A 27,749-nucleotide genomic window follows, 5' to 3' on the forward strand; every position below is an offset into this window, starting at 1 on the left:
ACATTAATGTACTTCAGTATTTCATTTAGCTCCAAATAGCTAAAGCACCGCAGTTTTGCTGAAAACTGCGTACAAAAGAGAATTCTACTGGCTATTTTTTGAGTAACCAGAGATATGGAAAATTCAAACACCTGCTTTTGAGCTGTATTAAATTTACCCTATCCTTTTTCAGATCAATTTAAGACGATGGAAATAAACTAGATGCCTTCTTAGTGTATTCCTAGACAGGAAAGGATCAGTCACTGCGAAAACTGTCTACCACTTACTGTACAGTCTGCAGGACCTACCAGCTTCTGATCAATCCTGTTTAATTCACCATGCTATAAAAGTGCATCCCAACGACAAAGAACACTGTTTAGCTCAGCCACACTGGTAAAATTAGACAATTTTGTTGCATTGATTTTTTAGTTACTTGCCCATCAGAGCATAACTTCCTTAAAATATATTTACATTTTTCCAAAAAAATGTTCATCCCACTCACACTGAATGGTTTTTACTACTTGCACACAAAGAAAAGGTATCTGGAAGCAGTCTGCTTTTTGGCATACAGATACCTTGGAAATTGAATCAAAGCGAGATCTGGCATTTGTGTGGGGGGAGAAAGCGGGCGGGGGGGGCAGGGAGAGCGAGCAAGCGCAAGCGAGACTATTACTCACACCTTGCGACGATAATATGACTTGGCAAATACAGGGAGTCAAATGCCTTCCCCCTCCTGCCTTCCATATTGTACTGATATAACTGGTCACCAGCAATTTGACATAGAAAAGGCTGGTACGTGTGCGCTCAGCTGGTGTGCGTCCAGTCAAGGTCTGGTGAAGGAGAACTTCTTCACAAGACTCGCCGCTAGACGCACACAGTTGGAAGAAAGCCTGCGCGACTGCAGATTAACAGTCTACAAAAAAAACCCACCCAGACTGTGTTGGCCAGCTGAAAAGCTCGTCCCCAGATTTCGAACCAGTTTGTCAGACGCTAGACCTGGCAGGGTCCGAGACTAGCGGCACAGCTCCGATTCCAGGCTGCTCAGATAACAACTGCGTGGCTAACAGGATGCACTGGGAGAAGTTATTTTAAGTTGCAATTACTAGTTCATATCTTATCAAGAGAGCTGGATGCGCACAATCGTTGCTGCTAATAGCTTCCCTCCCTTTTCTGAAAGAGCAACAAGAATTTTATTCATGGCAACTAAAGACAGAGCGAGTAGTACCAGGGGAAGGGTTAGGTGCACTCTGCTGCAGCAACCACCCCAGTGAACCCAGTACCTCCCACTCTTCTTGACCGCAGTCCCGCTGATGCAGTTTTGAACCACATCTCTCTTTCTTGTAGAAATACGTAACCAGCCTCTTTCTTACAGTGACAAAGGATCCAGCTAAACCACCGTGTGGTGGCAGCGCTCAAAGCCCAAGTCTGCCCAAGCAGCCCTCTCTCTCCAGCCATGGGTTGGGTAGTCCCGGCTGCACGCAGAGGGTGGGAAAGTACTTTGCCCTTTCGAAGCAATCACTGAGCGGCCAGGAGGAGTGTTAGAAATCACAGCGAGAAGGAAAAGTGGCACTACTGCACATCAGACAAGGCAAAGTTTCAGAGGGGGTCAGCTGCACGGTGACTGAGAACGAGGTGTTCTCCATTTGCTAAACACTAACTCCAGTATGAGAACAAACATCAAGGTCAGATCCAATATTAAAAGTCATTGCCATAGCACAGAATATTCTTCAGCAGGCAAGGTTAAGAGTTGAAGAATAGCCCGACCTTGCTGCAAGTTCATCTGAAGTCATAAGGCTGAATGAGGAAGTTGGGCATAAATAAGTATGTTTCTACTTGCATGATTCCGTACACAGCTACACCTGGGCAAGGGATTTCTCTTAGATCAGTCCACACAGCTGTTACTAACAGCAGAGACTGGTCATCATAAATTTTATGCTCCCATACTGGTGGCACCTACAGTTTAGGAACAATGGTTCTATCAATCCTCCAGACCCACTACTGGCTACCAAATACAGTATTTTCCATCAAATATTTAATGGAATAATTTTAACAGGATTTTATAGACCAGCTGCAATCACTTACTTCAGCCTTTTAGACGACTGTGACTTTCAAAAGTCAGGCTTTACATTACTTATTTTACTTATCAATAGAAAACCCCACATGCTGTAAAAAGGTACATATGGTACCCAACTACCATTGAGAGGTAAATAACTGGGTGGTTTCCAGCTTTCTAAACTAGATTCTGGAACATTTTTTATAGTCTTGATAACAAATTGTTGAAGAAGCCAATGTGAGGCTTTATCTTTCTCCAATACTTACATTATGATCTGCTCCCCCTCTCCCTGCAAGAAAACCCACCAAAAGGTTGCAGGATTTTTTTTTTTTTTTTCTGGCAACAAGATGCTGCTCTAAGACTGTGCCACACACAAACTGGATGAGCAGCCAACTGCTGAGTGGGAGGCTCATTAAAAAGGGCCATTTGCTTGCCATATGTCTCTTTCTTCTAGACAGACTATTTCTAGTCATCGGAGTTTTAACCAGAAACGCAGATTAGCAAAGCAACTTTTTGTTAAAACAGTACCAGAAATTTTCCTAGGCATCAGAATATTGAAAAACACTCAGTGCTCAGAGCAAGTTAGCAGTTAGAAACGACAGCCCTGATCCCAAAGTGGGATCGGCAGAGCCCCTCATCCTTGCAAGGCTAGCATTTCCCAGCCTCCGGTAGGGAAGCCTCAGTCCCACCACCTCTTCCTGCTCCTGCCCTCCAACACCACCCAGGCTGCCGTTGTCTCCTGCCTCCACCACCATCTCCCTCTCATTCCTCACCCTCCCTACTACTGCCATAACATTTCCCCCCTTCATTCCCGCACCGATCAGGATGCCGAGTCATCCTGTCATACTGTCATTGAGCAGTATGTTCACCGTGCTCTCAACTTGGGAAGGGAGCACAAGCACATCTGCTCCCAACCATCTATCTCGAACAGTTTTTGCAGACCTTTGGGTCCATGCTGTGTATCTTTAACAGTATGGGTACTACCAAACCATTAGACAAACATACGTAATCCACAGGTATCCATAGGCTTCTTGCAATGGGGTAGTGGTCAGTCAGCAAGAATCGAATTGACAAAAAGGAAAACCATCAACCAACCAACAAAACCCAACCCCCTTAGGATTTCAACTACATCTCTCAGCGTCTTTTTTAGAATCGGATAAAGCAGCTTTTCAGATAGAAACATATGCATACTAGATGTTATTATAAATGCCAGTCTCTCTTCCATTTACATACTGTTTTAAGACACTATCAGTCTGAAGCCAACTCAGGTTCTCCATTAATTTTAGCTAGCTAGATTTTAGCTAATTGTCTGAATTCACGTGTCATGTTTCTATAGCAACTGTCCTCCTGGAGGATCCAAAAGCACTTCATAGAAAAAACTGTACCGTGAACAGTTACACGTAATGACCATTTCCCCCATCCACGAGTCCAACAACATCTAGAGAAGGCTAAAGCTGATTTACTATCACACTGCAAATCTCATTCCTACTCAGAGTATTTATCATCCCGCACCCCAGGATGTGCTATAGCTCTTCCCCTACATTGATTTTAAGGGACGCGCTCTTCTCAGCAACTGGTTCTGGGTTTCCAAGTCACACAGATACGAACCTCTCAACTCAAGACCCACGAATCTTAAACACAGCACTACTTTGTTTTTCTTCTTTTTTTTTTTTGTCAATGCCATTTATGTAGCAAATGCCTTAACTCCCTCCACACACTTTGAACCCTAGTAAGTAAATTAGCAGAGACACAGTAACTGAAGAACTGGATTTATGCAAACCACCCTGTCATTCACCTCACCAAGGTTTCACTTTTCTCGTCAAGCTTCACAGAAGGCCCACTTGGCCTACACAGCCTTTATTTTTTGAGTTTGGAAATGCAGAGTCCCATGCAGCATTTTATCAGAGAGCGCTTTCCCCAATCAGTACTTCCTGTTGAACACACTTTCTGCTCCATAGGTACACATCTCACACTTGCCTATGTTCAAAAGGTTATTAATGGTAAAATACACAAACCAAAAAAAAACCCCAACCAAAACCCCCAAACCTATTCTTCTGGCAGAGGACGACAACAAATGCACTTCCCATCATTTTGATTAAGACCTTCAGAAACCTTCAGATGGGATTGTGCATCCTGGTCACATACAATCACAGAATGGTTTGGGTTGAAAGAGACCTTAAAGATCATCTAGTTCCAACCCCCCTGCCATGGACAAGGACACCCTCCACTACACCAGATTGCTCAAAGCCTCATCCAACCTGACCTTGAACACTTCCAGGGATGGGGCAGCCACAACTCCTCTGGGCAACCTGTTCCAGTACCTCACCACCCTCAGAGTCAAGAATTTCTTCCTCAGATCTAATCTAAATCTACTCTCATTCACTTGAAAGCCATTGCCCCATCTCCTATCACTACATGCCCTTGTAAAAAGTCCTCTCTAGCTTTCTTGTAGGCCCCCTGTAGGTACTGGAAGACTCCTAGGTGGTCTCCCTGGAGCCTTCTTTTATCCAGGCTGAACAACCTCAACTTTCTCAGTCGGTCTTCATGGGAGAGGTGCTTCAGCCCTCGGATCATCTTTGTGGCCCTCCTCTGGACTCACTCCAACAGCTCCATGTCCCCCTTATGTTAGGAGCCCCAGAGCTGAACGCAGTACTGCAGGTGGGGTCTCACAAGAGCAGAGTAGAGGGGCAGAATCACCTCCCTCGACCTGCTGGCCACAATTCTTTGGATGCAGCCCAAGATACGGTTGATTTTCCGGGCTGCAAGCACATATTGCTGGCTCATGTTGAGCTTCTCATCCACCAACATCCCCAAGTTCTTCTCCTCAGGGCTGCTATAATATATCCTTCTTCTTTTTCATGCATGCATGCAGATGTGACAAAAACATGACCTTTCACATGATGAGCTGATCCACACAAACACCCTAAAAGAGGGATCAGGTGAGCACCATGAAACAAGGCAACAAGGAACAGACAGCCAGCTTGAATTATTTCAGCTACCCAAATGCAGCCAGCCAGCCTTGGCTGGCTATTCCCATCTACTGCAATACAGAATACATGTGAGATGAACCGGAAAAGGTTGAACCACTGACAAATATTTAAAGAGCGCACTGTGAAGGTGACTCCCCTGAAAAATATAACCTTCTTAGTATTTAGATTTAAAACGTCTATCTTACTCTACATAGGCTACCAACTATCCAAGATGACAGTAGCATGTCAGTGTTGTGAATTTTGTGACAGGTGGCTCACCAGCCAGGAGTTCCTAGTTTGAGGACACTCATGAAAGCCCCCGTACAGTACACATATGTACACTGTATTTCCTTTTTCACCCCTGCTCTGCCCGCCTTTGGGATCAAACTGCACACTCTGGTTCAAAAAAAAAAAAGAGTTGAGTCTCACCTGCTGTGAAGGGAATAAGCAGAAGAAATGGAGCTTCACGTCTGTACATAAAGCTTTGAGGGGAAATGAGTACAGGCTTCAGCTTCCCTCTAATGCTTAAGTCCTTCAGAATGAGAAGTTAAATACCCATGTTTCTCCTATCCAGTTAATAATGGTCACCTTTGCTATTAGTGTTAACAGCTTCCCCCCTACACACACACACTGAAACAAGTTAATCTCTGCCAACTGAGAAGAGAAAAATCTCTGCACAACAGAGAAAAAAGCCAGTTCCTTCCACTCCTTGAAGTTTCAAAGCTCACAGAAGTGCCTTTTCCTGACACAGCAGAATGACTGTCTTGGATCACAGGCTAAATTAAACACACAAATTACATTCTCCATATAAACAGAGTTATACATGGCTTAAATAGCACGAGTTTATTTTCCTATTGGCACCAATTGGTACAGTAGTTCAGTTGAAGCTTAAGACACCCGTGATGTCAGTTGCTTTAATAGGCAGCACTGACGTGACCAGCTCTCGTTCCCAGACGTGAAGTGTGCTGGTTTCCATGGGGAGGATGCTGACCGAAGAATTCCTACCGCCCTTCCTATCAGTTGTTTTGAGCTGCAAACACTGACTCCAGGGAAAAAAAAAAAGTGTGTTTGGGTATCCAAAAATTCACAAGCTGACATCATCCTATGCGACAAATTTCTCTGCAGCTCCCTCCCCAAACACACACGACCTATCAAAAGCACTGCTCTACATTCCTGCCAGCTGGGCTCTGTATTTACAGAAGGGAAAGACATTCATAACTTTTGCCTTGCTTGTTTGCCATGTTAGCTCAGTTGTAACAGTTCCCCCTCCAGCCCCAAGAAGCAAAATGAACAGTCAGTCCAAAAGAGATTTCTTAGACTAATCATAGGAAGCTTATGGCAACTTCTTCCCTCCCGAATTCCCATACAGATTTAGATCATGTAACAAGCCAGAATATCAGCAAAGGAAAAAGAGAGGACGAATTTGAGACAAAGTGAAACCAAAGGCAGAAGAGACTGCCAAATAAAGTTAAAAAAGAAAAGTATGCAGTAAGCCATACCCACATCCCCCAAGCATTAAGGATTGTACTTCTCTGCAACAGTCTTTATCTGCTACTAGCATGCACTACAATCCAGGTAAGAGTCATGGGATAGTTGCATTGGTGACTGCATCATTCTTTGTAAAAATTTCAGAGCAGTGACATGCGCTTGCTTTCTTCTGCACCTGCTACTCTGTTCATATGAAAACACACTCTGTTCATATGAAAACACAAACTCCAACTTCATGCACCACAGTTAAGTAAGAGATTAACAAAAGGCATCATTATCCATATGAACTATCAACTCAAAACATACCACTTCCCAGCTCAAACAGATTTTTATATAAATTCTTCCTCAAGGTTTGCACAGAAGAGAAGGTATGTATTTTTTAACTGATTAAACAGTGACCATGCCTTCTCTTTATTCTCTTCTCCCATCAAGGGTCAATTCGAGGCCAGATGGGTGGCATTAAATCTGTAAAATTCCTACTTTAGGAAAACAGGTGTGAAGTTCCAGACTTGCAATTACAGACTACAGGCTAATAGACCCTCTTTTAAGATTCTAATTATTCTTAACATTTTTTAACCGTATGTTTTTTTATGTGTCTGAACGTCTTCTCCAGGGTAGGAAAGGGTGAAGCAGCTTCATGCTTAATTCATGCCTTGTTCAGTGCCTAGGAATGGGCAACTCATCCCTATCCCAGTGTCACTGGCAGGACCTTACCAACTGGCTTTAGTGTTCATGGATCTCCTTCCTTTTAAATCCTTAAGTTATACCTCATGAAAGAGAACAGCTTCCTCTTGGGAAGTCAGGAGCCACATTCTCAATTTCCTTGTAGCTACTACTTAGGGCAGCCTCAAGTGGTCGGAAACATGGGATCGGACTGGAACCTCCAGTGCAGCCCTAAATACACCTCAGATTCCCAGTGGGGATCGGCCTTTTCCTCTCAGCTTCCTAGCGGCTGAGACAAGCAGCTTTTAAGATCTTTCTCCTGAGCACTTAAGTCTTTCTAGCATCATGCAAATGAGCCCAGCACTCCATCGTACCAGCCAAGAGCTAAGGCAAAGTAATTCGAGCAATGCCAAGCAAATCCTGTGTGATTTAGCCCATCTCGCAGACTGCTGGAAGCCAGTTTCCTGGCTGCTATTCTACCTTTCCCTCAAGTGCAATCTTTCAAAAAGCCATCCTGCCCAGGCCTTCTGTGCAAGCCTCTGGAGTTCTTTCCTAGTTGATGCAACTCTGATCAGCTTTGCTGCCTACAGAGATCCGAATGAAACAAGCAAACAAAACAAAACAAAGCAAACCCACACCTTACTCTGAATGTTTATAAGGTCAGGGCTGAATTTCAGCAAGTTGCAAGTTTGGAGACTTAGAGTAACAGCTGAGAACTGTGGAGCTCTGAAAGGAACCTGTGATACTTCAACTCACCAGTTGTAAAAGCTGTGAGTTTTCCCTCTCTCCTCCTACTCCCTTTCCCCTCTCACAAGTAAAACACAGAAAGTTCAATGCTGAGGCAAATCTTAGGATTTTTAAGAAAGGGTAAGATCATACTTGTGCTGAAGTCAAAGTAGGAGAGAGTAAGACAGCTGTATCCGAAAGCATATGCCCCTTTCCACCTAGTACCTCACTGAGATAGCACTGACATAAATATCACTAACATCACAAGCTTTTGTTTCCTTTAAGACACCATTCAAATCTCATGAAACCAAATGTATGTTATAGTACAAACTGGTGTCTACAAACCACACTCTCTTAATTCCAGGTTGGAAAGCAAGAGAAAAAAAATGCAGGTATTTTCTTTCCATGAGCTTCTGGGACATAATCAGACTCTTCCTCCATTACCTGGAATACCACCACCCTGTGAACTAACCCTGCTGTTCTCATTACAAAGAGCAGCAGCAGCCTCTGAGAACTGCACGCTCTACAGCAGTTTCAGATATTTCAGATGGGCCAGGCAGCAAAACTGGAAGGTGGATGAGAACTAAACCAGAGTTGAATGGAGTTTTACCAGAAGACTGAATACAAACTTTGACATACCCAGCCACCAAACTGAATGTCAAGTAAATTCTACAAATTCTGTAGGTGACTCCAGAAATGTCTCATAGACATAAGACTGTATATATACAAAGACAGAAGCAGTCTCACAGTCCGTCAATTATAATTTCTCAGGATAACAACTTTAAGGAAACTAGACACTGCAAAAAAGTCTGGCTGACTCCAGAGAGATGAAGTTGAAAGACTCTCAGCAGTGCAATCTGATGAAGAATTGCACACCGCCGTTTCACTAGAAGCTAAATTTGAACCATCTCCCCACACTGAAAAGGTATTTTTGATCCACAGCTTGCATTCTGGGAAGCTGCTGGCACACAATACTAGAAAGCAAGTACTGCATACACTCAGAACAAACTCCTTGGGTTCAGGATAAGCTGCTCAATCAAAAATCAAGTAAGCAAGAAAGCAAACAAATGAAAAAATGGGAAAACATATGTATACATTTCTTAATAGTTACAAAAAAAAAAAAAAGCAAAGTAGAAAGGATTCTCTAATACAGGTGGTCAGACAAAAGGGGAATATTTCATTAAACTTAAGTAAAAAGCTGCTACTTCACCAGACTGGCTAATGGGGGGAGATGAAGGAACACAAAGAACACATGCACCCACAGATACGAAAGAAATAAGTAATTTTTGCCAGCAACTGCATTGCCTGTGTTTTGATTCTATGATTTGATATTGCACTATAGATCAATGGAGACGGATTTGCCAAAATGTCAATAGGCACAGAAAAATGGAATATCAAACAGATAGGACCATGGGGAAGTCTGACAGCAACTAAACTTGTTGAAGGTAACTGTCTGAAAAAAAAAATAAATAAAAAAAATAATAATGAAGAATATAGGTATTTGCTCATATATGGAAGAACAGTTCATCCACTATTTCAAGGTGACAGGTTTGAAAAATCCAGGAATATGAAGACAATTTCCAGACTACAAAGCTGTGATTGCCTAGAATAGAAAGACTCCGTCTTTGGTGGGGAAAAAAGAGGTAGCAATTAAACTAAAAACAAGTAGATAAATATATTTTAAGGCATAATCATTTCCCTAACAGAAAAGCATGGAATGATGCTATATGGGCAATTACAAGTGTTTCAGACATTACTGATCTCAGATTTACAGATGAAGAAGAACCCACTGCTCATGAAAATGAGTGCCCTCTCCCTCTGCAACATTCAGGCACTACTCTACAATCAGGCTTTTAAATGAACACCAAATCGACTTTCTTCTATTCGCTTACAGGGAGCAGAGGGTTACAATTCTCAGGAAACTTCACACGGTCAAGTATTCAGAGCTACAGAAGTCACATTTCTCTTTTAAGAGCATGAAGACCATATGCTGGTGGCAATGCTTTTATTAGCAGTACCTGTGAAGAAAAGCTTTCAAATCTTCGACTGCTTTTCAGATCACACAACCTTTCTCAAGAAAAAAAACCAAAACCAAAACAAAACTTGGGTACCAGGGGATTAAATGTGTGGGTTGGTTTTTTCCTTGGTTTTCTTCTGAGAACATACATTCATTAATCATTTACCAGCCCATAGATACATGGCAGCCTGCCTGTCTCAGAAGTGTATTCAGGCCCTGTTCTCTAGAAGTTATATTCAGTTGTACAGCACAAAAGCCCCAGGAGAACTATGTGATAGTCGGGTGCCAGGTTAAGTTCAAAGCAAAACACAAATTAAAATGCAAAATGCATTTCGTATCAGGGAGTGGTGTACCTGTTGGTTGGAAAGGACTCATCTAAATAAGTTCCCTACTCCAGAGCGGTGCCCCTCCCTGTCTAAGATCTCACCCACCTCTTTGAACTTAAAAATTACCCCATCAGAGCTGTACTGCTCCGCTTACAAAGAAGAACTGGCGTAGCTCTCCCTGACACCACCCGCTGTTCCCAGGGATGAAATGCCCCAGACAAAGGGCTCTTTGTCTGACACCACCTTCCTTGACCAGCAGACAGCATTAAATTGCACTTGAGGGAGTGAGGAGTCTAAACTGGACGCAAGACAAGGAAGCATCCTCTCTGCCCCCAAAGTAATGCAAGTTGGCAGCAGATACCATAAAGGCATCAAGCAAAGGATGTTGGCCAGTCTAACGTTTGCTCTTCTTTCCCAGGCCATGAAGAGAACTGTACAGCACACTTGCAGAAGACTCAACGTACTATAAAGATCTAAGAGTGCTTAACACCACCAAAGTAAAAATCCAAGCTCTTCCAGATCTTGGATACCTCAGGTTCAGGCTGGGTACTGAGCAACAGCAGCTGCTGTCACCATCTGAAGACGACTAGGAGATGCCCAACTCACACCATAATTCAGTGCTCTCCTCCCTCAGCATCCAAGGTCTGACTATCCCAGAGCGGGCAGCAGTAAGCCTGCTAGAACTGCAAAACTGTGTCTGAGAGGCAGGCATGCTTTTGGACACAAGAGAGAAACTTCTGCAGCTGCATGTTGCAAAATCTCAGGAAGCTCTCCTGCTCCACTGCTGCCAAGGCAAGTTCACTCTTGAAAAGACCTGCAAAGAACATCTTGCTCCGTGTTAGCCGGACGCGACGAGGAACAGGCCTATCAGGCACTGCTCCATGATTAACGAATCAAACCAGTAGAAACAGGTTTCAGTAGGACGTTCGTTGTACACCAGTTCTAACACCAGAGAAGGGACTTCTGACTCATTCCCACCCGGCACCCCACCTGGGGAAGGTTCACATGACAAGGTTTTATGTTTCCTCATTTAAAAGACATTAAGAAAGCTATCAGCACGCTTAGGTAAGCAACCGGACAGGGCACCAGCGATTACTCTTTATTAGCAATTGCACACCTTCACTTTGTGGTGGGGAGGTGTGAGTTCATAGGAAGAGTATTTCCAACACCCCGGATGTGTTACGGCATGGCACACCCTGGAATAGGGTGTTACTTTCTAATGTCTTCATAAAAGTATTTTCTTTCTTAGTTGCCTCCTATGAGCACAGAGGCGGCAGCAGTGACGCAAGAGGTATTCCCTCCCAACTCTGAGTGTTGTGGTTTAATCTAAGCAGGCAGCTAAACACCAACAGGATGGGGGAGAGAATTGGAAAAAAGGTAAAACTCGTGGGTTGAGATAAAGGTAGTTTAATAGGACAGAACAGAAAGGGAAAACAATAATAATAATAATGATAAAAGAATATACAAAACAAGTGATGCACAGTGCAATCGCTCACCACTCGCTGACCAGTGCCCAGCCAGACCCTCAGCAGTGGCCACCACCCCCTGGCCAACTCCATCCCCCAGTGTTACTCTTCAGCATGACATAATACAGTATGGAATATCCCTTGGGCCAGTTTCGTTCAGCTGTCCTGGCCATGTCCCCTCCCAGGTTCTTGTGCACCCCCAGCCTCCTCACTGGCAGGGCAGTATGAGAAGCTGAAAAGTCCTTGACTTAGAGTAAGCACAGCTCAGCAACCACTAAAACATCAGCGTGTTATCAACACTGTTCTCATCCTAGATCCAAAACACAGCACTACACCAGCTACTAGGAAGAAAATTAACTCTATCCCAGCTGAAACCAGGACACCTGGGCAAAGCTCAGTAGAAGCCTGAAGAAAAGGAAAAGATAGCAGTGTGGATTTATTTTTTTTTTTTAAAAAAAACCACGATCTCAAAGGAACAGCTTTGCTCTGTGAATGGAAAAAACCCACAAACAGACAGGAGAGCAAACGAACCATCAGTTGCAACAACAGAGATAAGGCCCTAAAAACCAACAGTAAAGGTCCTGTTATGACTTGATTAAACGTGGGAGTGTGTATTTGGGACTAAATAACCCAGATGCTGCCGACCCATTGCAAAGTACTTTTTCTTTCATTGCATACAATCACCAGTACTGGCACGGCCTTTGGAAGAAAAGACTATGCTGTGTAGGTGGGGGTACACACATGGGTCAGTCCACAGCCCTCTGTGCTGCTTCTTCTGCACAGCAAGTTTTAAGCAACCGCATCCAACTCCAACAGCTTTCAAATCAGTAATCCGCACACATGAGGAATTGTGGCCACGTAGCACAGGCATTTACATCAGACTGAACCTGGGCGTCCAGAGTCAGAGCAGAAGACCTCGGCAGCTTAAGCTGATGAATCCTCAAAAATGCTTTTGATAGTTATGAGCTATACAGCTCTGGAAGGTAACACAAGAAGGGTCAGACAACACAGACAGTGTCTTCAGTGCCTTTCAGTTATCACAGAAGATGTTTAACAGGTTGCCCAGAGAAGTTGTGGATGTCCTACACCTAGAAGTGTTCGAGGCCAGGTTGGATAGAGTTGAGCAACCTGATCTAGGGGAAGGTGTCCCTGCCCATGGCAGAGGCGTTGGAACTAGATGATCTTTAAGGTCCCTTCCAACCCAAACCATTCTATGATTCTGTGTTTGAGACATGGTCATCAGCACTCCTGGGACACGTTCCCATGCAGGTACCTCTGCAGAAGAATAGAAGCATTTCTCTCAATGAGCAGCAGCGCAGTGAAGCCTAATTCTGCAAGATACCAACATGCCCTGTATCTTCCAAATTCAGATCATAAAACAGTGTTTTCCAAAGACTATTAAGAGAGACTTTACTGAGGTAAAGATTACAGTGCTGCCTAAGCCAAAACAAGCACTAACATTTGACATCAGCTGGAGGGTATGGATGATACACACTCGCTTTTAGAGTAGAAATGTAGCATTAAGGATATCATAGTACCAGGAACAATGTAAAACTAATTCAGTCCAAAAGTTGGTAAGACCTTCCTATAAGTATCAAGTGGGAGTTACGTACCTGAGGAAAGCAAAGTACACCAAAGCAATGTCTATCTGTTGTGATGGTTTGCCTTGGACTCTTGTGAGTTCTGCTCTCTCACGCCAAGACAGGGCACTATCAGGATAGCAGTTTTGATGTGCTCTCCACGCTATATGCACGTGAAGACCTCTCTTGATTTAGGATCCACAAAAACATTAGCCATTTGGTTTTAATTACATGAAAATTGAACTCAATGCTACATTAACTTTAACTTTTACTTTCCAGCAGACTGGAAAGAGTATTCAAGAGGAACATTTAGACTATGAACTGCCATATATGACTCTTCTTTGACAGCAACAGCAGAAATTAACCATGTCAGCCATCCCCAACAGTAACAACCAGAGTAGCAGCTTCTTAGGAGGGAAAGGACCCTTGGCACGACTGCAGAACTAAGGTTCTGTTAATGAGATTTCACTTAAATGTAAATACAGCATTTTCCTTCTTCAATAAGGCTTTATTGTATTTAGGTTTAATAAGTGTATCAAAACCTGATTTAGCAAGTAGCAAAATAAGATTTACTTTATACTCGTATTTATATATGCGAGTGATGACTTTGTGGCATTTAAGCCTACAATCTCAGCAGAGTAAAATCAGTTTCAACTTCCCTTTCTGCTCAACTGTTGAAGTTCAACAGTTCTTTATAACTGAAGAAGTTATTCCATTAAAGCAGAAGCAAACCTGCAAAGTCACTTTAAAGAGCAGTTTTGTTCAAAGTCTAAGGGTCACTCTAGTAGGCAGTAACATCAGCTGTGTGTTCATAATACATGTCCTACTTGACAGAAGTTTAAAGCACGCCAAAAATCAGTCCTATAAGCCAAAATTTATACAGCAATAGAATTTACAAACATTTGCCTATGAGGACATAAAATCCCTCCTCTAAAAACAAAAACTAAGGTCTGATCCCCATACAAACATTCTGCCAACTGTTCTAGTTGTGCTTTCTGCAAAGACAGAAAGTTCTCATGTGCAAAGGAGGGCTGTGCCAGCCAGCTCACACGTCAGTCATCACCTGACGGCACCACCTTTGGGTTGCAGCACAACCTCCTCAGAAAGGTAACGATTCTGGGGCACTCCCACCTCTCAGCCTTCCCAGGGCTGACTGCAGAGCAGATGCCCCAGCTAGCTACAGAGCCAGCAGCATCACTGTGTCAGGGGAGCACCCAGCCCAGCAAATCTTCTCAGGCAGCTATGTTAAACCTCACCTCTTCAGTGCGGGGTTCTGGATCCCAAAAGCAGTGACGCCATGAGGAACTGCACAGTGTGTCACTAAAAGTGCGCTCCACACTTCCTTATAGATTTCTGCATGGTACTCCACAGCAGCATAAATTTATCTTTCAGGCATGGAAGACATTTCTAAATGCATTTAGATGCTACCACCCAAGCACCAGATTGCAGTGCTTTGCTACCTAAACCTTCACCTGCTTAGACACATCTCTCCTTTCTTGCAGGCAAGACCATCAGATATGCTCTGGTACTGCCAGTTAGCACTGACCCTCTTTGTGAGGTTCCTTTGGCAGCATCGGAGCCCGTCACATATTCAGTAAGTGTCCTCACTACATGGCAGTTTCTGAAATATCCTGTATTTCCATCTCATTAACAGGGGGTTTATGGCAAAGAACTTTCTGGAGATTGTTTGACAGCAAAATGCACTCTGCCAGCTAAACATACACTCTTTTCCTGCATTAACACAAGCCAGGAGGAAAAAAATCACATTGACACCCTTGCAATATCTTAGGGGACAGATTTTGATTTTGCTAGTATCTGTAAATTTAAACTACGAACGAATGGAAGTATGAAGAGCCAGGAAATCATGCTCAGCAGATCTTTGTTAATTTCTTTACAAATTAAGAATGAAGCTTTAGTAAACCCCTTAAGATCCAGTCTTCTTTCATGCCAATAACCAGTTTATATTTTCTGTTCTTTTTCTTCCAGGAATCACAGTGAAGATTTTAAAAACACGCTATTCAGTCTGAAGGAAGTGAAGTGTTTATTTGGCCATAGCACCGAAGCTTATGCAGCCAGGAGGTGTTAAAATAAACAAACAAACAAATAAATAAATAAAAATGGTGTTACTAAGCACAAGCACTAGAAATGCTTTATACTAAGAAATTTCTAATTCAGAGTTTTAAAGCCATGAATATTATGACACCATATGCCATCATGCCAAAGCTTTTAAACACATCTTAAAAGAATTAACCTTCCAGAAGTGAACTTCAAGGAAAAACAGTAAGTAAGAAGGCAACTGATGTAAGTTTCATCACTAAATAGAGTGCATCACTGGTGCAACTGAAACAAAATATTTCAGTCAGCTCTTGTAAAACTCAGCACACCCTCACTGCACCAATGTTTTAAACAAGACTGTAAGAGAGCTGAATAGATTACTCAGTGGACAACTGGCTATACAGAACACCAAGTAAAACACTAAGCCTAGGTCTTTATTTCACATCCATAGCTCTTTCAGTTCACACTTTCCAGCTTTTTGAATTTTTGTATCAACTGCATTAAGTGCATCCAACTTGTATAGTATTGTTCTACTTAGGCTTGTGAATAGGGATATTAGGCAGTAGGAAACAGTACTAAACGTAATTTTTTAGAACAGTAAAACTAATTTGAAAAAATAAAAGAAATATTCATTTGTTGCATCATATCTACTTGGAACAAAGTTACTACTGCACCATCCAAAAAGGCAGACAGTGACAACTACCAAGAAACAGTGTAAAACTGCTGTACTATTATGAACGGTCCCTAGCTTTTAACATGGAAATATTAAAAAAAAATCCCCTCCAGCTTGGGTAGGCAATGATGTGTAAAGCCCATTCCATCTTTGACCGAACGTTTCAAGGCATTTTCAAACTTTCACACTTTCTTCACCACATTCACAGATGAGAAACGCTAGCAATTCATTACACTCAAATTGAAACCGATTCTTGTACATAGCAACATGTTCCATCAATGTGCTGCCCAATGAAACACACCTGTTTAGCAGCCCTGGGAGTAAGTCAGTATCACTTGCACTCTGTAACATTAATAAAAGTTAAATCACAGTCACTGACATCAGAGCCTGAGCTTCACTCTGTCAAATGAAGTGACCAGTGTAAGTGGTAGGCAATTAATTCTCTTTGAATTTGTTTCAGGTCAACAATAGCTTTACCTGCATAATGTACAGGGATTTCTATCTTCGGCCCTATGACGTAGTGACCCTCCTCCAGACTGTGAGCTGTAATTGTTGTCCACTGCCGACATGAATGAATCAGAAGATAATCGCTCTCTCGAAGGCCTTCTACAGTTTCTCCTGCAAAACAGATGTAGGTTTTTTTTTTAAAAAAAAAAAAAAAAAAATCACACTTACTGCATGAAAAATTCATAATAAGCATTTTATTCTTACTACTGTTTATCTTTTTTCAGACATTTTGATATTTAAAAACCCACTTAGGCAATTTTCAATGCTAAACAGTATTCATTTTGCAATGTAAGCACTTTACCTTACAGAAAACAAATGTAAACCAAAACAACTCAGTGCCTGAAAACAATACTACAGAGATGTAATCCAGATTACTCAGCAGTGGCTCTGGGGCTCCTTTTTCAACTTTTTTGCATGAACAGACTTTTCGTATCTCTATTTATGTCTGCCTATCTCACTTAATGCAAATACTTGAGAGCTCTTTTAATTTTAAATAAAGATAAAAAAGTACATTTTCATATGTTGAAAGATCAGCATGACACTACCCTACAATCACCTGAAGCCAAATGTTCATCGCTATGAAGTAACTGGGTATCACACTTGCAGATACAGAGATTTCAGCTTTGCCATTCTATCCCTTTGCAAGTTACTGCTTAATTAGCTATTTCTGTATCTGTAAACTTAATCCTGCCACTTAAGGAGAAAACAAAACAAAAAAGATGTTAACACACACCAAAGTCCTCTCTCGGAGATAAATTCAACCAGAAGCCTCTCCAGATCCATCCGTCTCATCTTTGCAATGCCCTCTGCTGCACTGTGGTGCCTGCCAAATCCACTCCAAATACAGCCAGAGATCCGGGTCTCCTTTCTTCCTCTGTACCAACCAAGTCCTCTGCATTTCCACCCCGTACCCTCCCCTTCTCCACCAGCTGCAGGGCCTGATCAGGACAAGAGTGCTTTGCTTGGCTTTCCAGCCTTTGCAAGAGCCACACCAGACAGACTACTCGAAGTGCCAGCTACACATCCCAAGCACGATACATGAACAAAGTTTTCATACAGCAAGGCATATCGTGGCAGACTGCTCTTACATACCCGCAGTCCTGCTCAGTATGCTTCTACGTGAAACACACAGAAAAAAAGCCTTTCTCAAGGTGTCTGTAAAGCAGCCACGTGAACTTCCAGGAACACTTAGTAGACACTAAACACGTGCCAAGAATAACGAAGCTTTAAATTTCATTTTCCTTCTCTCCCACCAGCCCTCTGCAGTTACAGACAAAAATAAAGCAAGCAGTTTAGCCCTGGAATCAAGTTTGGACAAAACCCATCCCCTTCAGCTGCTACAACAAACTGCACTTTCTCTTCCCTGTCCTCTGATTTTCTTAAGAGTCAAGGGAAGAATGAGACTTTCCTCAGCCTGGGGCAGCAGACATTTCCCCTGTTCAATCTGCAGAGGAGAGATACTTCCCATTGAGCCTTTTTTTTTGGCCCACACCATGCAATCTTTTCCACCGTAGGCAACGGTTACTACACACCCCATTCCTGCCTGATTTCATGCTCCCATTCTATCAGAAAGCACCCTCCTACACGATTCAAAATGCAGCAACTGGTGTGTGAGAGAATTGTTAGGTTTTAAATCAGAACAGACCATTACGACCATCTGCCCCAACACTCTCTGGTCCCAGGATTCTGCCTGTTTCCTCCAGAAACTTGGATTTGCCTAAATAAGGGAGAGACCCATCCCAACCCAGAGCCCAAGAGATGGACTTCCCTGGGTCTGCTGTCCCACAGCCTGTTAAACCTTAAAAAAAGTTCCTGGTTTGCACATTTGGAGCTTTAACTTCTAACTGTGGATAAACTGCTGTTATCAGGGTGTAGAGGGCAAACAAACAAACAAAAAACATCAAAAGGTATGCAGAGCTCCTTAGTACCAGTTATTCTTGCTCCTATGAAGGTACCATTGCCAGGTTTCCTTCTTTTTCACAGCACAGAAAGTAGCTTCCAGGTAAGCAGGACATATCAAGAACTGGTTTCCAAGTGCTCCTTAGGCAATGTCCCTTGGCAGTCCAGCCAGGCAGACAGGCTGCTTAACACCAGCTCCTACTCCCTGGGAAGCACCACCCTTCCACCTTCGGTGCACTGGGAGAATGGACCTCGGAAAGCCTAGGGAAGAGTGATAGAACTGCCATGCGGGACCAGAGAACAATTTGGGCCCATCCATATCTTGAAAGAAATTCAGATATATTTGCTAGAGGAGTCACGTACCCGCTAAATTTTACTAAATCATCTGACCTTGAGCATCTTGTGTTCTATGCTCATAGGGCAACCTCTAATATGTATAAAAATTATCTTCAGCTTGCTGCAACAGAGGCATACAATTTTGGAGGAAATAATAATAATAGTAACAACAATAATAACAATAATAATAGTGTTATTTGAAACTCATGTTTCAGTTCAGAGAGTTACACTCCTGCGTTCTCTAATCCATGGCAACAAGTAATTATTCCATCCCACAACAAAATAAAACCAATGACACCTAAAGGAAGAACTAGTATTTTACTAGTTTCCTTGACAGCGGTAAACAAATTTTGAAGAAAATATAAAACATTTGTGGTATGCTTTTTCTCTGCTTTACAATCCGTAGGTATAATTTCAGAATGGCACCTAAAGGAAGACAGGATTCCGCATCCAGGACTGCGGGGAAATAATTAGAGTATGGGTCATCCTTGACGAGTCTAAGATAGATATTCTCAGGAAAATAAAGACACCCATTATGAAAATGTGCTTCCAGTCACGGCTCGCATGCCATGATCTGTTTAAGTGGTTACTCCGCTAAAACTGGGTGGGACAGGTGAGTGTAAAAAGAGATTACTAAGGCAGGCCCAAGAGTGACTATGTAATTAAGTCTGCAGCTGGAAGTAGCTTTATTTTTTTAAAACAGAACCTTGGAAACCATCATTCTTGTTACATCAATTATTTGATCCAACCGATTACATTGGAAACGAATTTCATGCTTTGCCACGGGAATTTGAACTGAGGAGGGAAGGTGGAGAGGATGCAGTGGGGATTTCACAGTCTTTCCTGCTCCCTCACAACAGGCTAGTCTGTCCTTACCAAGCCCTGATCTTTGCTAACCGTGGGTGAGCCGAATTCCTGGGGTTGCTTTATAGGAAGAGGCTCCTTGTCACCAAAGAGATTAAAGGACTCGCACAAGCACCTGGCTAATGATGGCCTCCATGCTACAGGAGGAAACACAAGGAAGAGTCAAATGTGACTGAGGACAACAGAACGTGGCAATACACGCTCTCTTCTTTCTTCCATTTTCTTCTCATCTGTCTCGCTCTGTAAGACTTGCTCTTGTTAAGGTGGTCTCCTCCTGGAGAGGAGGACCTTTCAGGCAGGAGACACCTCTGACCCTAGCTACTCAACCCAGCCCAGACACAGCCCTTTACACTTTTCTCCGCCAACCGCACCTTGCAAAACAGCCACACATACCCAATCTGACTTTTTTCCCCTGCCTTGGTAACACAAGTTACGCAAGCCTTTCATTAATCACATTTTAACTATGTGGGAGAGAACTCAGCAGTCCTCACATCCACCAACTACGCAACTTGGTTCTCACCTATTCAACATACTCCTACACTGCTGCTTACACAAAAATCAGACGCCATGAGAAAACAGAGAACACAGGCCACTCATCTTTAGTAACAGTTTTGTCTCTTATGATCAAATATGGATTAGCTCTATCTTCTCATCCTCTCCTCCCCGCCCCACATGCCTGCAATATAATTAAACCACTACAAAGAATCTACAGGCAAATACTTGCATTGATTTTTTTCCCCAAATAAGAGTCAGAGAAGTAACGAACTACCACACGCAATTCCCCAGCCTTCCCCAAGTCGCCTACCTCTTTCCAAAACATGAGTCAAGTTTATTCATAATAATGCCTGAGACTAAGAAACCCATGATTTGCTAACAGTGCCTAAACCCTAAACAAAGTGTCAACACCCATCCTTGCCTGACAATAAAAGCCTCGCACCTCTGAGCTGAAAAGTTGGCCGGTATGCTCCTACACAAGTTGTCCTCCTATAAGCACGCTGACCACGACCAGTATTTGGGCTACTTCATCATGCATCACTGAAGCAGCACTGCAACAGCTGTTCACGTCTTCCTTGCAAATAAGACGTATAATCATATTTTAATGACACGACGAATTTCCATACAATTCCTAAAAACTACAGGCATTGCAAAGCCCACCCTTGTTGAAAGGCAATTTCCAAGGGAACGCCGACCATGAAAGGAAAATCGTTCACATGTTGACACAAAAAGGTAAAAAAAGGTAATTGCTTAATGAAGAGTCCCATACTTATGTAATACCACCTACATTAAATGCCGATACTTATTTAATAATTCTATCCAGTTCTAAAACTAGGTTGTCCACATTTGGCAAATCTTGGCTCTGTCATTGTAAATACTCCAATCTCAAATTAACAGTTAACAAGTGTAGCAAGACTCAGAGCAGGCTACCTCAATCTGCAAGTTCAGAGATGAATTTCTGATTTCTCCTGCAGTTTTTAAGAATGAGGCGAGAAAACAGTGGTTGGCTACGTGCAAGGTCTGAGTTTATATACGGCAATGCTGCAGCACAGAAGGAGGCTTATTTCTTCTGAAGCAAGCACTGACCTCCCTGCAGGTTGTTGGCACCACTTACTTTCCAAAGACGCACACTTTTATTTAGTTTAGCATTTCACAATTTCCAAATGTCTGGGGTAAAGTCTCAGGAGTAGAAATGAAGACCACTCCCGTTTTGAAGGGTCTGAGCACTCCCACCTCCTCTTTGCTTCCTTCTGGATCAACAATTACAGTTTGGTCCATTACAGTCCATAAAAGAAAATTCATGCAGGTTCCACATATTCTGGTTTGCCAAAGACAGCAATGACTTTTCAACACCAACCACTAAAGAAAAATCATGAAACAAATGGGAAAAAAAAAAAAACACAAAACAAACAGAAAAAACTTTTAAGGTTCTTCTAGTATTGAGAAACAAACATTCAAGTCTGCAAAATATGCAGACCAACATGACTCATTCACTCACAGAAACTACACTGCTAAAAATAAGCAGCAATCTACAGGAATATAAACCCTTTATAATGCCACACACTTTGTCATCTTGGCTAAGAGTCTGCATCACTGCCTTAAAGTATAAGCTTTGCGTCTGGAGACATTAAAATAGTAGGTAACGAGCAATTCAGAGAAAGAGAAGTCATATGCAAGGTTCCAGCAACGTAACAGATACCATTCGCACACACCAGATGAACTAGATACCATCTTCTCCTGCCAGGGAGATGGTTACGGAGACATTCCTCTCATCTCATTCATCACAGATGACTGTAAAGTGAGCTTAATGCTGTCCCTTGCACATCAGTTCAAGCATGCAGAATTTGCTCTTCCTGGAACAAAAAGGCTTACAGGAAAAAGCTAGGAGCTCATGAGAAACTTAAGTTGGCTTTTGTGAAATAGCTGGTGAAGAAGATGCCTGTGAAACGCCTGGCAAAACTCATCAAGGCTTTGGGCCACGTATTTTCATGAAGCCTGAACACCATCTGCATGCAAGGTAACAGATGCTGTACAATTAAGTGCATCATCCAGCCTGCCTTGGTCAGTTAAGTAGGTGGCGAGTTTAATTATTCCATCTAATGTTCCAGAATCACATAACATACCATTACACGGGAAAATCGCAGCAACATTAAAAATCATTCAGTGGATGCTTGGCCAGGTACCTACAAAACCACACTACTGAGTCACTTCAACTTTATCCCCACTTGAGCTTGCACTAATATTTGCTAGGAATGAAGGGTTAATTTGTGGAACAGCAAAAAGAAGCGTCTGTCTGGTCAGGTGAGCACGTCTGCTGTGAAACAACTGCAAAGGACTGTCAGCATGGGGTTAGTGTTACAAGGGAAGACTGGAAACCAAGGTTTATTTTGCAACAACTGGAAGCTAAGGAAAGCAGAATGATTAAAAGCCAGAAAAAAAGAAAGAAGTGAGGCTCTTATTTATCATGCTGTCATCACACTGAGGAGCCTTACTTACACGGTATCTGCTTCACTGGGCATGCAGCTTCACTGGACTTGGCTGAGGATCAAACAAGCCATGCATTAAGATACACCTTAACATTATCCTACCGCATCACAAAAAACAAAGCACATCGCCAGCCAGTAGGAAATGAAGTTATAATCTATCGTTAAAAAAAAAAAAGACGACAGCATTATGGACTTCATGGTTCTGTGCAGAGAGATGTTTCAGGTCAGAGGGAGGTCACACTGCTGGCACAAATACAAATGCCAGCGCTGCTTTTCCACTCCAAAAGAAGGAATCTACAACACTGTACACCAGTCAACTAATAAAAACTGTCTGGTTTTTGGAAAGACCAACTTATCTTTCTGCAAACATTTGCTAGTCACGTAGCTCCCAGAGAAGTAACACCTTGAGATGAATTCAATTTCTTTGTCTTATTGGAAGAATCACAGCATGTAAGAGCTGAAGCCAAGGCTTCCTCTCAGCACAAAAGCTCAAGGGTCCCTGTTCTAAAAGTGGGGATCCCAGGGCCTAGCACTGATGAGACAGCACACCTGAAGAGACAGGGCACAGGTCAGGAACACCCAGCTGTGCACAGTGAGCACCTACTAACAACTGCGGGCATCGCGCACACCAACTCCAGCCTTCTTGGCAATCAGGGTCTGTGAGCATCACAGGTACCTTCAGGCTTTCCGAAATCACCAGGTGTTAAAACCAGGCTGGGTACCACAGCATCCTTTTGCCTTCAAAAAAAAAAAAGTAATTTAAAGTCAATCATAACTCAGGACCATTCTCATCTGAGAATCTGTGCTTTCTTTCATTGATCGGCTCATCCTTTACACAATCTTCGAACAGCTCCCAATGCCTTGCTTCTTGTTCAGACAGTTGGTTGTCCGGGCTTCTGATCTCTTGAAATACAAGACAACAAGAACCAAGGTGTAACTGTCCATAAAAAACGGCAGAGAGCAACTCCGTGTTCCATACAAAACAAGTAAGCCAAAAAAGATCAAGGTATATGTCAGGCTGCATCACAAAGATTCTTCACTGTTAACCTCAATTTGGTCTCATTTGACGCAGAGACACATGGAAGCATTGCTACCGCTCAAGAAGCGCTGCATCGAGTATGTTGTTTTTGTGTTAGAGTACAGGTTCTTTGAAAAACATATACAAAAAAAACCCCAAAACCATTAGCATGGGCAACACGCTTCTGGAAGAGAACTCCAAGCAGTCAATTTTCCAATGTCTTTGAAGCTTAGCATCTATTTTTATTGGAGTCTGAATTCAAAGACCAGTACAAATTCTTTCACTTAGGGGACAAGACTGCACTGCTAAATAACCTTCTCTGGGTTTAATACATGCAGTGGAAGAGAAAGAAAAGAAACGAGTATGTGACTATTCAGTAGAAGAACCACCTACTATATTCTATTTGTTAATCAAATACCCGCAGTGCTGTCACACATGGCCATCTGATGGCAGCTGTCATCACGGGGAGGAAAGAAACAAGCGAGTAAATTCCCTTTTTCCCTTAGAAGCACGGACTTCATCTAAAGTTGGAGGGGTTTTGCTGTTTCAGGCAGACTGAAACGGTGCCAGTGCACGAGACAGCTCCCACCCACCACAACACTATCACTATACGATCCTTCACCTCCAGCACTCAGTCGTATCACCGCAGCAACATCTTGCTGGCAGAAGAGGTGCCTCTTCTCCCGCAGATCATTTCACTAATACTTAAAGCTTTCTTCTTTTATAATGCTGAGTCTGGATTTTAAATTTTGGGGGAAGAAACACAAAGTTCTTGTTAAGCCTGAATATTCAAAATAATAAACTAAACTAAAATTAATTGTCCTATTATTTAGCAGGTCATGCAACCTCTCCTCATGAACAAATAACTCCTATCTGAACTCTGAAGGAGGGTGAAGACAAGAAGTAAAACCTTTTGTTTTCTGCATGCTACATCATACCCCAGAGTATCTGCTGGGTATTTATCTATGGAGACATACCTCAATGAATGTCAAAGACTAATAAATATTACATTAAGGTGGTTTCCTTGCTTAAGCTTTGGCACCGTACTTGGTTACTGAGTCAAATCTCAATAAGCTGTTCAGCTGCCAGTGCTATTTCTTCCGCAAAAATAAAACTTGTGCTGGTCTATGATGCAGGAGGAAAAAGTTCATTAGGATGAGAACATTGTTCGAATTATCTGGTTTGAAGCAGCAACAGGAATTTGTATGGAAAAAAATTCACATCTTTGTAATGTTCCTTAATAAAGGAAGGAAAGAAAACCCCAGAAATATTTTGTTACATGAAGAACCCCACTTGTAGCAACATTAACGACCATTGGATTTACAAGCATTGAAAATTTTATGGGTTTTTTTGTTACTATGACTGAACAGATGCTTGGAAGAGTTACTCTTGCATAAAATGCCTAATGGGAAAGAAGTAAAAAGAGCATGTAATTGTAGAAAACATTACTACTACCGAAAAAAAATCTGCTTTGAAAGCCTTTCCATGTTAACGGTCTCACTTTGTCATTCCATACAGACACAAAAAAGTTTATTAAAAAAAAAATTATCTAGCTGATCAGACAAACTTCTTTGTTCAAAGAAAAGCAAAACAACTTGCATGGGAGTGTGCAAAGTCTAAACACAGACTGGCAGAGAGTTAAAAAGGTAACTATTGTAATTTCTAGGAGCAAATATTGTAGTTTCTAGGAGTGAGATGGGAAAAAAACCCAACCAAAACAAACCCAACCCACGTTAAAATTTAAACATCTCACTGCTAGAAAATGTAGTGTACTAAATTTTTAATTTTAAGTGGGCAGATTCATTAGGAAAGCCCGACAGTGGTCTCATCTGACTGTCAGTGTCTGAACATAGTGGAAAAGATGAACACAGAAGGCTCTGTCCCCAGCTACACAACCTTTTGAGCTTGCAACACAAAGAACTAGAATAAAAATCGCAGTTATATCTAGGACTGTTGATAGCCAATCTCACTTTCCAGTTTCCCTTCTTTCTCAAACAATTTCCCGTACACTTTTAAATACGTGCTTCCATTTAATTGTTCCATTCCTCCAGCACATTTGTTCATGCTGGTTCCTATTACCTGGATCAACTAGTATTTTAGTCACGATTCAAACTGCAATCAAACACCCCTCTCCCCAAAGAAATCCAAAGTAATACTGACTTGACCTTCCATCAACTGCATAGACTCCACAGCTTCCAGTGGATGAAAGACTTCCCTGACAGCGTAAGGATTCAAACTCATTTTAAAACAGCTTACATTCTTCCTTCCTTTGCCAAAAGCAAGAAAAGAGAAAAATTCTCAACCAAAGCTGGGAACATCAGGCAAAATTAGTTCAAAATCCTGCGTGCTGTCTCTCAAATTAAGATTCAACTAGTTGGTCTTCAGAGTTGCTTTCTACATTACAAAAGAGTTTTTAAAAAAAAGTTGTGTTTTTTATTTAAAAAAACAAATATTTTTGTTCGAGCCACAGGAGAGCTCGGGCATCGAAGCCAGCTCAGGTTGTGCCTCACAAACTCACCAAGAGTTTCTGACTGCCTCTTTGGTGCTTCGCTGCAGAGGCCATGTAGGAAACACCCAGGAGAATCATCCGACCCGTCCTGCCCAGACTGAGGCACTCAGCTGCCCAAAACTGCTCGTCTGCAGCAAGGCCCGTTACCAGCAGCTACACCTGTCTCAGCTTTGGGTGACAGAGAGAGAGACACTGAACCTTCTCGCAGCTTCAGGACGAGCTGGGCAAGATGCAGCTACTCAAGAAATAGTTTGTCCGAGATTAAGCCTCTCCCCACTGTACATCTTTTTCCTGGGATGAAACACAACTGTTGTTGGCTACTGTTGGCCATGCTGCAACAACCTGCAGTCATGCCTGAGCAACAAGGCACCCAGTTTGCTTCACTGACCCCACCTGCTTAGCAAGGAAGGGGTGAGGACAGCATCATCCTCAGACTGCCCAACATCCCTACTCGTGGTACTTTGTGCATCAATGTAATCCATCAGCCTCACAGCACTGTGATCAAACTTTGCTCTGGGTGACCATTAAGTATTTCACAATCAAGAGAAAGGAGATAAGGCTTTACTTCTGCAATTTCCAATCCCTCTGCAAAAGCCTGATACAATCAAATTGCTTCAATCCAACTGATGCTGAACTCAAGCTATCACCCGCTAATACCTAACGAGAGAGCAGAGACTCCCATCCCCTATTCTTTTATGCCTGCCAGCAAGAAGACAGATTTATTTCTTTAGGATTAGCATTTTGCTATTGGAATGACTGGATATACCAGTACTGTTGCAACAAATCAGCATAAACCATAATCTTGTTACAAGGCTATGGGACAGATTAATCCACTGAAAAATCCAGTTTGTTCCAAGACAAGCTTTTCTCTAGCTGCGAACACACAGAGACAGCATCTCAGTGAGCCTTCAAAAAAAAACCTGTTTGACCTACTGCAGGGAAGAAGAGCACAAATATTTTAAATAAACACTAAGTGGAATTCTGGTGCCACTGCCACTGATGGTAAATGGTCTGCTGCTGACTTTAGCAATCTCACAGTCTGAACCTTGGCATCTTGTTTTCTTTGTGTTTGTAAGAAAAGTGTGGGGGGTGTGTGTGGAAGAAGAGTAACAACACAGATTTCATTGAGCTTTGTTTGTGTTTGTTTCAAGCCTTCAGAATAAACATCCCAGAATGAGAAACCTTACTTTTTTATGAACTCAAGCCAAACAAGCCAAAACACATCTTTCAACACAGACTGCTCTCCACTCCCACACAGGGGAAAAAACCCACTCTGTACAACAACATCTTAACATTTGCATTCCAAAACACAGTAACTTTCTGCTGCTATCATAATTACTCTTCTTATTAATGCTGAGTATCATCAGATGTAGCTGCAGATTTGCTATATCCTCAGGACAGATTTAGCTGTAAGATTAAACCAACAGAACAGTCAATCACCATGGTTACTTACAAACCAGTCTAGAAAGTCTCAGCAATTCTTTAAACTACTCCAATACCCTACAACATGTTGAATAGTGTCAACTATTTATCATGGTATCTTATATTTGAAGGAAAAAAAAAATCTTAGAATCACTCAATTAATTGAAAACTAGATTCTTACAGAAGAAAGCTTTCTGGTTTTGAAGTCACCTAAGATC

The 27,749-nt window shown here is 42.3% G+C and overlaps 1 protein-coding gene across 1 annotated transcript in view; it reads right to left on the reverse strand.

The window, feature by feature from the left end:
• Positions 1 to 27,749, reverse strand: part of GAREM1 (GRB2 associated regulator of MAPK1 subtype 1) — a 102,250-nt gene that overhangs the window by 61,718 nt on the left and 12,783 nt on the right. Inside the window, exon 2 of the mRNA XM_086609252.1 lies at positions 16,473 to 16,613. Within this exon, the coding sequence (XP_086465378.1) occupies positions 16,473 to 16,613 (141 nt within the window). The remainder of the gene's footprint in view (positions 1 to 16,472; positions 16,614 to 27,749) is intronic.

The sequence above is a fragment of the Tauraco erythrolophus genome, chromosome 3, assembly GCF_009769465.1.
Source record: "Tauraco erythrolophus isolate bTauEry1 chromosome 3, bTauEry1.pri, whole genome shotgun sequence".
NCBI classification, from domain to species: domain Eukaryota; kingdom Metazoa; phylum Chordata; class Aves; order Musophagiformes; family Musophagidae; genus Tauraco; species Tauraco erythrolophus.